The sequence below is a fragment of the Pseudopodoces humilis genome, chromosome 1 (assembly GCF_049639895.1).
Source record: "Pseudopodoces humilis isolate 2021_Gansu_Grassland_sample_001 chromosome 1, ASM4963989v1, whole genome shotgun sequence".
NCBI lineage: Eukaryota > Metazoa > Chordata > Aves > Passeriformes > Paridae > Pseudopodoces > Pseudopodoces humilis.
Window position 1 is genome coordinate 151,229,068 of NC_142200.1, and position 11,542 is coordinate 151,240,609.

The following is an 11,542-nucleotide window of genomic DNA, read 5'->3' on the forward strand; positions in this document are numbered from 1 at the left end:
AGAATAAAACCACCCGTGCTCCGCTTTGCTGAATTCCAGCTTTTTAATGCCTGTAACAATCCTCTGGGCACCAGGTGGTGACAGCAGCCGGTGGCACCCGATTCCCCCATGGGGAGGAGCTGCTGTCCCCGGCACCACCCGCATCCCCCCCTGGCAGTCACAACCACCCCACTCAGGGCAAACCCCCACCGGCAACAGCTCCACATCGATTCCTGCTGGCTGCAGCAGCCACCCTCTGGGAGAAGGTTCTGGTTTGTGTCCCCAGCACTGCCACCGCCCCATGGGTGACACCCAGAGCGTGGCGGCTCCACGGTCCCCACGAGCGGTGATCCCACGGGGCCATACAGACCCACGGCAAAGCCCACGGCACAAGTGCAGGGAACAGCGGCCGGGCCGGGCCGGGGACGGCCCCAATGAGCACCGGCCCTTCGAGCGGCTCCGGGCCCGCACAGCCGCCCGCTCACTGCTTGGGAGGGGCGTCCCCGAGGGGGGCTCGCCCCGCGCTGGCCGACACCACGTGCACCGCGTCCTCCAGCTCGTAGAAGGCCTGGAAGAGGTCCGGAGAGGTGGCCTGGCACTCCAGGTACCGCCGCAGCGTAGCCAGGCTCCTCCAGACCTCCCGCTCCGAGGGGCAGGGCGGCACGGCCGCCAGCTCGCCCGCGTCCTCGCTCTCCGCCGTGCCCTCGTCCCCGTCCGCCTCCACCGCGTCCCCGTCGCGCTGCAGCTGCTGCCGGCCGAGCAAGCCGGGTGCCGAGGTGAGGGACACGGCCTCGGCGCTGGCGTCGGGGGTGAAGCCGGCGGCGCGGAAGCAGCTGGCGATGAGCCCCGGGTGAACGTCGCCCCAGGCTTGCGCCAGCATGTGCAGCACATCCAGCAGGCTGGGCTGCCCCGCGCCGCGCTCCGCCGGCAGCCACCGCAGCAACCGGCGCCGGTAGTGACCCTTGAGGTCGCCGGCGATGCCGCGGTCCAGGGGCTGGGCCAGGGCGGTGGCCGGCGGGACGAAGACCATCCTGACGTTGGACAGCTGGAGGTAGGGGTGCGCCTCGTGCTTGGCCAGGAGGAGCAGGACGCTCTTGCCCTGCCGCCGCATCCCCTCGTTGAACTCCCGCAGCCACTCGGCGAAGAGCGGGGCGGTCAGGCCGGCCAGGCTGCCGGCGCGGTAGCTCCAGGGCATCTGCTCCAGGTTGACGCCCCGCAGGCAGCGTGGCCGGGGGCTGTCCCCCCCCGCCCGCAGCGGCACCTTCTCCGAGCCGCTGGCGTTGGCGCAGAGCAGCAGCGTCAGCCGCTCGCCGGGGCTCTCGCCCTTGCCGGGGTCACCGGCCGGGAGCGGCACCGCGGTTTCCCCGCAGGCGAAGATCTCGGCGGGGGCGTAGCTGCGGAGGAGCCCGGGCAGCACCGCGCCGGCCCAGTGCTCCACCGTGGGCTGCTCCGCGTCCCCTTTCTCCGCCGGTGGCTTCTTGCCGGCGAGGCCGTGGCGAGCGCCCAGGCGAGCCAGCCAGCCACCGCCGGGCTCGGTCTCGGGCCGGACCAGGTGCCTGGCCCTGAGCTGCAGCAGCGGGCGGCCCACGGGCAGATCGGCGGAGCGGGCACCCTCCACCCAGCGCAGCAGCGCGGCCTCCAGCGCCGCGTCCTTGCCCTCCCGCTTGCGCTTGCGCTCGGGGTCGCCGTTGCGGTGCCACTCGCTCAGGATGCGCTCCCTGTTCTTGATGATGCGGCAGATCTGGGGCTGCGATACCCCGAAGCGCTTGGCCAGCTCGCTCTGCGACACCTTGGGACCCTCCAGCATCTCCAGCACGCGCACCTTCTCGGTCAGCGACAGCTCCTTCCGCTCCTTCCGTGGCGCTGCCGTCGCTCCCTCCGCCACGCCCGGGGAGCGCCCGGTGCAGGGGCCCGGCCGGTGGGGGCTGCCCGTGGCCCCCAGCCCCCCCGGTTCGGCGAGGCCTCTCCCGCAGCGGCCGCAGGCGTAGCCGAGCTCCGTGCCGTGCCCCAGCCGGTGCCGCACCAGGTCCGGCTTCTGCCCCATGCCTCGGCCGCACTCGGCACAATCCAGCGGCCGCTCCCCGGGCCGGCAGCGGCGGCTCTCGAAGGCGGGGGGTGCGGCGATGAGCCCCCCGTTACCGGCACCGGGATTCGGCTCCGGTTCGAGGACGCCGCAGTAGCTGCAGCCCCGTTCCCGCAGCGGGACGAGGAAGTCGGCGGGGCCGGTGTGGCGAGCCGGGGGGGAGCGGGCCGGTGGGGACACTCCGTCCTCGCTCTTCACCTCCCTCACCTGCCAGTCCCCTGCGGAGACAGGAACGCGTTGGGGAGCGGCCGCCTCACCGGGAATCCCCCGGGACCGAGTCCCCGGCTCGGCAGGATCCGACCCGGTGCCCGACTCCTGTTCCTGGTCCCGTCTGGCCACGATCCCGCCCGTCCCCGTGTCCCGCTCACCCTGGGAGGGGCCGGCGGGTGCCGCATGTGCCCGGGGGCTCTGGTGCTCCCCGTAAGGCCCCGCCGCCGCCCCCTCGTCCCCTCGCTCCACCTCGGCCAGGATGTCGGGTTTGGTGATGGCGTAACCTGTCACAGAGACAACAGGAGGGACGGCCGGTGATGCCACCGCCGATGCCAACGGAGATGCCACTAGTGATGGCATCGGTCACTACAGGCCGGTGTTGGCTGCCCGTGGTGATGGGTACAGGCAGCCGCTGTGGTCCCGTGGTGACCCCAGAGCCACCCCGTGACCTCCCGCTGCCGGCACCAACCCGGTGAGTGCCGGTCTCGCTCACGGCCAGGCCACGACCGGCAGTGCCAGGACCGGTTCCGGGATGGCCGCGGTACCTCACCCAGGTCGACGGGATGCTGGCGATCCTCCTTCATGGCACCGGCACCGTCCCGGTCCTCGGGAAACGCGGCGACAGCTGCTCCCGGTGCTGCTCCCGCCGAGGCCTCAGCAGCGCGACGGATGGCGCTGACCGAGCGATGCCGCGCGGGGATGACGGCGCGCGGCCGGGCGGCGGGACGCGGCGTCGGCGGTGCCCGTGGGGGCGGGGTCGGGGCCGCCGAGCCCCGGTGGGCCTCGGTGGCGATGCCGCACCTGTCCCCGTCCCCTCACGCCCGCCCGTTCCCTCCCGCCCGGCGCCGCCGCCGCCCCCGTCTCGCGCGGCCCCGCCACCGGCGGCGGGAGCGCGCGCGATGCTTGGCCCCGCCCCCTCGGCGCTCCGCCCCCTCATTGGCTGAGCCACCACCCAATGGGCGCGCGGCCCGCCCCGCCGCCGGGGGGCGCTGTGGCGCCGGGCGCCGCCGCCGCCGCTCCCAGCGCGCCCCGCGCTCTCGGCATGGCCGCTCCGCCCCGCCGCTGCTGAGCCGCCGCCGCCGCCCGGCCCCGCCGCCGCCCGCCCGCGCCGCCGCCCCGCACCGCCCGCGCCGCCCCCCGCGCCATGGCCGACTGGGCCCCCGCTGAGGTAAGCGCCGCCGCCGCCCCCCGCCTCCCCCGCCGGCCGCCGCCCCCCGGCCCGGCCCCGCGTCCCGCCCCCCCCCCCCCCTCGGTCTCTGCGGGCGCGCTCACCGCCGCGCGTTCTCCTCTCAGGAGCTGGAGTGCATGATGGAGCCCCAGGAGCTGGGCCTGGAACAGCCGCTGCCCGCCCCCGAGCAGGGCCCCGGCGGCGAGGCCGAGCTGCCGGCCGCCGAGATCTCCCTCACGCTGGTCACCGAGATCCAGGCCGTGGACAGGAAGGTGGACACCCAGGCAGCCCAGCTGATGAACCTGGAGGGCAGGATGAGGATGGCAGAGACGAAGCTGATCGGCTGCGAGAAGACGGCGGTGGAATTCGGGAACCAGCTGGAGAGCAAGTGGACGGCGCTGGGCACCCTCATCCAGGAGTATGGGCAGCTGCAGAAGCGCCTGGAGAACATGGAGAACCTCCTGAAGAACAGGAACTTCTGGATCCTGCGGCTGCCCCCGGGGGCAAAAGGGGAAGTCCCCAAGGTAACGGTTTGCTGCTCCCCTCTGCAAAATGGGGCTGTTCTGCACAAATGCTGGGCTCAGAACCCTGTGCCCTGTGCTCACAGCCCCATATCCTGTGCTCACAGCACCATATCATGAACTCACAGCCCCATGCCCTGTACAGACCCATGTCCTGTGCACTCACAGCTCCATCTCCTGTGCACTGACAGCCCCATCCTTATGCAGACAGCCCCATCTTCTGTGCACTGACAGCCCTATCCCTGCTCTGACAGCCCCATATCCTGCACTCACAGCCCCATATCCTGCTCTGACAGCCCCATATCCTGCTCTGACAGCCCCATACCCTGCATTGGCAGACCTGTATCCTGCTCTGACCGCCCCATATCCTGCTCTGGCAGCCCCATCCCTGTGCTGACAGCCCCATATCCTGCACTCACAGCCCCATCTCCTGTGCACTCACTGCTGCATCTCCTGGGCACCCACAGCCCCATCCCTGCACTGACAGCCTGATCCCTACACTCACAGCCTGATCCCTACACTCACAGCCTGATCCCTACACTCACAGCCCCATTTTGGGGCAGTGCAGAGCTGAGAGCAGTTCATAGCTCCTCCCCATCACTGTCTTCCCTTCAGCACCCAGAAGCACAGGTCTTGCTGTGTTGATTATGCTCGTGCACTTGTGGTCTGGGAGGAATTTCACAAATTCCTGTGTTTGGATCACGTGGAATTTTGTGGCTCAGCTCCATGTGACTGGGAAAGTTTAGGAACATCCCCAGTAGCTGTTCAGAGGTGATGAGCAGCAGAATTGTGTCAAAAAGGAGGTGAAAAGGAGTCTGTGCAGGGAGCATAGCCTGTGACAGGAGGAGGCTGAGCAGGGGGAGGTGACAGACGGGTGACAGGGGAAATCCCTGTCATGTCCCTTGAGGGATGAGACACATGGAAAGGGGCAGATGTTCCTGCCTGGGACTGTCCTGCACAACACTTGAGGAGTTTGAGCAAGAAAATTGAATGAGAAAACATCCCCAGGTGTTTTCTTAAATGAGAAACAAACCCCGTGGTGCTGCTCCTTGCAGGTCCCCGTGGCCTTCAACGACGCCTCGTTTAACTTCTCTGAGGAGGAGTGGAAGAGCCTCAACGAGTGGCAGAAGGAGCTCTACAGGCATATCATGAAGGGCAACTATGAGGCCGTCATCTCCATGGGTAACGATGGGCCAGGGTTTGCCCTCAGCCTCCTGGCACAGAGTTTTCCTGGGAACTGGTGGATGGAAGCAGCGCTGGGTCCTGCAGGACTGGGGAGGGGGTGGTGAGCTTTGGAGAGGTGTAACACAGCCCTGGCAGTGAGCTCAGCTCTCACAGCCACACTGAGGGTGGAAGGATGTCATGAGTGTCACCGCAGGGACGGTGGCTCCCTGATGCTCCCTGCAGCCTGACGAGTGCTGGGATTGTGAGGAGGAGGAGGAGGAGGAGGGGAAGTGAGAGGACCCTCAATCCAAGCAAAGCTGGGGAAGAGGGAAGCTCCTTTGTCACGCCAAGGTCCACAGATCCACTGCGCTGGGTGCCTCAGCCCGCTGGCTGCTGAGAGCAGCACAGGGTGCCCCGTGCCCTGCCTCTGAGGTTCCTTCCAGCCCTTTCCATGGGGAGTTGTGCAGACTTCCCTTTCCTCTCCCATGAGGGAGAAGTGACATTTGCCTGGATGCTCTGTCCAACCCCAGGGATCGAGTCCTGCTCGGGTGCTGCGGGATCTGCTGGGGCAGAGCTGGGGAGAAGCAGCAGCTGAGGGCGAGCTCTGCCTCCTGCTTTCCCCTCAGCAGCTCAGGGCAGTGCATTCCCAGCCAAAGGAACGCGTTCCGCTCGCTCCTGCCAGTCCTGGCCACGGGAATGCTCTCTGGGGAACACGTTGCCTTTACAACATGTTCCAGAAATGACCTTGCCTTGGCTGGACCGGGGGTGGGAGCGTAGACGCCATCCCTGGTAGCCAGACGCTTCCCTGTGCCGAGTCCAGGCTCATCTGCCTCCCTGCCATCCAGCTCTGCCCAATCCAAGCCATTTCTGCTTTGTTTTTTCCCCGTTTATTTCTTTGAACAGAGGTTTCCTGCAATCCCTGTGTGTCAGGGAGAAAGGTGAAGGGTAACCATGGCCTCCATTCTCCTGTTTCCAAACCCATCCCCGCTCCTGAGGCGTGGGAACGCAGCTGTCCTGCTGCAGGGGATCTGGGGATCTCTGAGCCTGGGGCTTGGAGAAATGTATCTGTGCTTCATCCCAAGGTTTCCCTTCAGAAACGAGGTTTAGGGCTTGGTTCCTTTGTAAGACAAACGGATCCACCGGAGCAGAGGTGGAATTTAACCCCCAGGGCCTCCCACATTTCTGGAAGTGAAGTTTTCTGCTCTCCACCCAAGGAGAGATGGTGATTGTCCCCTTTCCCCCACCAAAATCCACGAGCAGCCCGTGACACGGACGAGTAGGACGGAGCGGTCCTGGCTGGAGGGAACCGCACGGGGAGGGCAGTGCTGGCAGCTCTGGTGCTGCCCCCGAGCTGAAGTCCCCATTGTAATGGATCCGCGGACCTTAGCGGAGAGGAGAAGACAGGAGAGCCTGCAGGTAAGCCTGGGTGCCTTTTCTTACTGTGCTCCTCACGCTGCAGGCTGGGAGGTGCTCCTCACCTGAGCAGAGTGTGCTCCTGCATCCAGGGCCCACGCAAGGTGAGCGGGGCAGAGGGCTGAGAGCAGCTTCCTGAGCCTCTCTCGTTCATTTCCCAGCAAAGGAAGGTCGGTGGGCAAAGGCTGCAGAGTCGCTCTCCCGCCAGGGCAGGGGAAACATCCTCATCCTCTTTTTACGTGCAGACGCTGCCATTTCCAAGCCTGAGCTGCTGACACGGATTGAGCAGGGGGAGGATCCCAATGCTGAGGATCAGGAGGACTCCGAGGGAGGAGAGACACCCACGGACCCCAGCACTGGTGAGCCACGAGGTTCCTGCGACTCGGGGGGAGGCAGATGTGGGGCTGTTCTGTTTTGTCAGCTCTCTCCTCACGTACAGGGAGACTTTGCTTTCCTGCTTGTCTCCCACCTGGTGTGTCCATCCCTCCTGGAATCCTCTAAAGCAGCTGGAAGGTTGGAGTGTAACTCTTGCTCTTTTCTCTTGCACAGAGTTTTTCTTCCCTGGGCCCGATGACAGCTCGTGGGGTAAATATGAAGAGACTCTGGCTGAAAGCCACGAAGGCTCTGAGGAAGAGGAGGGCATGGAGGTCCCTGGTACATGTGAGTGCACTGAGCTGCTTTGGGAAGTGTCCCTTGCCTAGATGTGCTTTTGGCTTCCCAGCCTCATTCCCAGGAGCAGCTCAGCTTTTCTGGATGGTGCTTTTTCCAGAATTTCAGGAAGTTGCTTTGAGTCACAGTTTATACCATGGGACATCCTTAAGCCTCAGGCACTGTACAAGCCCATGAGGAAAAGAAGTTTTATTCCCTTTTCCTCTGGTTTTTTTTTTGACCTTTATCCTAAACCACAAGTTTTTAAAGACCTGTCCTACTTCAGGAACCCTCTTTTTTCCTCTGGCTAGATTTTATACATATAATATTACATTACAGTATAATTGAAGGCAGGAAGTTGCTGGAGTGTGTCCAGAGAAGGAAGTGGAGCTGGGGAAGGGTCTGGAACACTAGGATCAGCTGAGGGAGTTGGGAAAGGGGCTCAGCCTGCAGAAAAGGAGGCTCAGGGGGACCTTCTGGCTCTGCACAGCTCCCTGCCAGGAGGGGACAGCCGGGGGGGTCGGGCTCTGCTCCCAGGGAACAGGGACAGGAGGAGAGGGAATGGATGCAGGTTGTGCCAGGGGTGGCTCAGGATGAAAATCAGGAAAATTTCTTCCCCAAAAGGGGCTGTTACACATTGGGACTGCCCAGGGCACTGGTGGAGTCCTCATCCCTGGAGGGATGTAACATCCAGGTGGATGTGGCCCTTGGGGATATGGTCAGGGGTGACCTTGGCAGTGCTGGGGGATGGTTGGACTCAATGATTACCGAGGCCTTTTCCAACCTCAACAATTCTGAGATTCCAAGTCAAATCCCTCTGGCCTCACCTGTATCCCAGGACAGAGTAGGTGCTCCCAGCTGGACTCGCAGCCCCGTCAGTGCCAAGCTCTGAGCTGGGTGTGCGCAGCAGAAACCACCCTGTGTCCCAAGGGACCTGTGTAAATAACAGCCCAGTCTTGCTTCCCCAAATGACACGAGTGTCTCTGCTCTGCCAGACGAACAGCCGTGCGATGAGGAGGGCTCCGAGAGCCTGGAGCTTTCCAGGTCCTTGACAGGAAAGTGGGAAGAGGTTTTCTCCAGCCCGGAGGAAGAGATGCAGTCGAGCAGCAAGAGCCAGAGCGGGCCGGCCCCGCCGCAGCGAACGGCCACGGGCAACGGGCTGAGGCGCTCCGTGCGCCGCGGGAGAGACTTGGCCAGGAAGGATCCCGAGGAGGCGGCGGCCGACAAGGGGCCCTACATCTGCTGCGAGTGTGGGGAGAGCTTCCTGGACAAGCAGCTCTTCGCCACCCACCAGAAGGCGCACGCCAGCGAGGAGGCCTGCACGTCCCTGGAGCGCGGCGAGAGCTTCCGGCAGAAATCCAAAGCCAAGGGCCAGGGTCCCTCCCGCTCCAAAGCGTCCAAGCGCCCCGACGGAGAGAAGAGCTCGGGATTCAAGTACGGCTTCGTCAGGCACCAGGTGAACAACATGGTGGAGAGGCCCTACACCTGCTCCCAGTGCAAGGAGAGCTTCAGCCTGGAAGTGAGTCTGATCCTGCACCAGAAGCTGCACACGGGGAAGGGCGACGGGCCGCTGACGTGCACCTACTGCGGGAAGGACTTCCGAGACCTCTCCAAAGCCATCCGCCACCAGCGCATCCACACCGGGGAGAGGCCCTACCAGTGCACCGAGTGCGGGAAGAGCTTCATCCGGCGGGACCACCTGCTCAAGCACTGGCGGGTGCACACCGGGGAGACCCCCTACCAGTGCCCCGTCTGCGGGAAGCATTTCCGCTACAAAGAGTCCCTGAATTGCCACCAGAAAATCCACTCCCGCAACCCGCGGCCCGGCGAGGATTCCCAGCACAACCTGGGCTCGGCGGGCACCCAAACCGACCATTTCTGCGTGAAAAAAGAGACTAAGCAGTAGCCGTGGTGGGGCCGGGGCAGGAGGGCTCGCGGTGACCGTGACGGTCTGGCAGGTGGACGTGCAGCATGATGGCAGGTGACTTGTATCGCAGCTAATCCATGTGGTCATGCTACGAAGCCCGCTTTGGTGAAGCATCCAAGGAATTCCTCTTAAAGACTCTGCTCGGCCGGCCCAGGCAGCTCTGGGACCCCGCGGGGTTCCGTGGCACTTCCACCGCGGCGCAGGCCCCGTGCTCGCTGTTCCCTACGCAGGGTTGGATTCTGCCCGTAGAGAATAATCCCGAGCCATTCTCTGGGGTCCGTATTTAGCAGGTGTTCCCCCACCTATCTTTGTGCATATTCAGGAGTGACAAGCTTTCGCTTTCTTTTTTCCACTCGTTTCACTGCAAGGCTGGAAGCGCGAGGAGGGAGGGAGGGAAGGAAGGCGCCGTTCCCAGCCGGCCGCCCGCTCCCGCTGCGTCGCCGTGTCCCGAAAAGGCTGCGAGGCCAGGACTGGGATGAAGACAAGAAAGGCGAGGCAGAGAGGTGGTCAGGGCACGACGCGGGATTTGTGGAAGGCGGAAAAGCGGAGAGGAGAGCGTGGCAAAGAGCGGGGTGAGATAAAGCAGGTGCAGGAGAAGGGGCTGAGGACATTGGAGCAGGAGGAGACGGGAAGGGCAGCGTTTGGAGGCGTGCTGGGGTCGCTCACAGCAGGAGGACACGTCTCCGTTCTTTTGAAGGGTGTCACTGGCACCAGCCGGGCTCTGGTTCCCCTCTGGCCCGAGGGAACGGCGCCGCTGGGCCGACACACGGACTCCTGACAATGAAGGTGACTTTATTATTATTTTTTAACTGGGTTTGGTCTCACTCAGGTAAGTCAGACGAGTGAAAGCAGCTTCTCCTAACCCCTGTAAAGAGCTGTTTGGTTTTTAGTTAACCTAGAAGTAGTCTGTTATTATTATTAATTATTATTATTATTAATTATGATGATGATAATACTACAAAGAAAGGTGTGACACTATATTTCACAGTTGCTCTAAAACACTTCCATGTATGCGATAACTGCCCGGAGTTTTCCAGCTGTTTGTGTAAATATTGGATGACTTCTGGAGCTGTTGGTGTTGTTCTGAGGTGGCTGTACGTGGTGTCTCTTCGCTCTGTATCGTCAGCTGCTGGTTCGTGACTGTGTTTTGTAATAACTTTTGTAAAGTCTGTCAATACAGTGTTTCCATTCTGAATTCTGTGTCAGCCCCTACCTGCAGCTCCCTCATCCTGCTCCTGGATGTTCCTCAGGAGCTTTTCCAGGCAATTGTGGAACAGGTGAACAGCACAAGCTGAGCTGAGCTGGAGAGCCAGGCCTGGCAAACGAGGCTGCTCGGGGATGCTGCATCTGGGATTTGTGGTTTTAACTTTGCTGCTGCCATTTGTGCAGCCTGTGCTGCACGCAGACGGGGCTGTGGACAGCCGAGGAATCCTTGATCTGTGGTGGGATGGAGCTGGGACATCCCATGCTCGGGATGAGGGAGAGGGAGAAGCACTGGTGGCTGTGGCCACCTTGGAGCTGGGATCCTGGAATCAAAGAATGGCCTGGGTTGGAAGGAACCTCACAGCTGGTGCCACACACTCGGTGTTTTTTCCTTCCAGGCTCCCTCTCAGCCCAACATTCCCCAGGCTCTTCCCTGCCAGAGCTCAGGACACGGAGACATTTCCCTCTCCCCACCAGAGACCCCCACCCCGAGCTGCAGCAAGGCCCAGGGTTTTTTCCAGCCTGGGACCTGGTGTATGAGGGGCAGCCCATGGTCAGAGCCACCCTTGGGATGTGGCATTTGGGGTCCACAGGGACCGTGAGGTGCCAGAGTCTCTCAGCCACCCCAGTCCTTGCTGGGAGCCCAGGGAGATGGAACGAGTGACCCCAGTGAATCCCCCAAGGTCTGAATGACCCCAGTGAATCCCCCACATTCTGAGTGATCCCAGTGAATCCCCCAAAGTCTAAGTGACCCCTGTGAATCCCCCACATTCTGAGTGATCCCAGTGAATCCCCCAAAGTCTGAGTGACCTCAGTGAATCCCCCAAGGTCTGAGTGACCTCAGTGAATCCCCCAAGGTCTGAGTGACCTCAGTGAATCCCCCACATTCTGAGTGACCCCAGTGAATCCCCCAAGGTCTGAGTGACCTCAGTGAATCCCCCAAGGTCTGAGTGACCCCAGTGAATCCCCCAAGGTCTGAGTGACCTCAGTGAATCCCCCAAGGTCTGAGTCACCCCAGTGAATCCCCCAAGGTCTAAGTGACCCCAGTGAATCCCCCAAGGTCTGAGTGACCTCAGTGAATCCCCCAAGGTCTGAGTGACCTCAGTGAATCCCCCAAGGTCTGAGTCACCCCAGTGAATCCCCCACATTCTGAGTGACCTCAGTGAATCCCCCAAGGTCTGAGTGACCCTGGTGAATCCCCTCACTCTCTGGAGCCACTCCATGGA

The 11,542-nt window shown here is 62.9% G+C and overlaps 1 protein-coding gene across 1 annotated transcript; it reads left to right on the forward strand.

Annotated features, from left to right (window-relative positions):
• Positions 1 to 3,369: 3,369 nt before the first annotated feature.
• On the forward strand, positions 3,370 to 10,308 carry LOC148185277 (zinc finger protein 783-like). The gene is made up of 6 exons (XM_088067020.1): positions 3,370 to 3,440; positions 3,566 to 3,964; positions 5,017 to 5,143; positions 6,784 to 6,897; positions 7,088 to 7,198; positions 8,182 to 10,308. Exons 1-6 carry the CDS (start codon positions 3,417 to 3,419, stop codon positions 9,090 to 9,092), a joined length of 1,686 nt encoding a protein of 561 aa, XP_087923146.1. The 5' UTR covers positions 3,370 to 3,416; the 3' UTR covers positions 9,093 to 10,308.
• Positions 10,309 to 11,542: the final 1,234 nt, after the last annotated feature.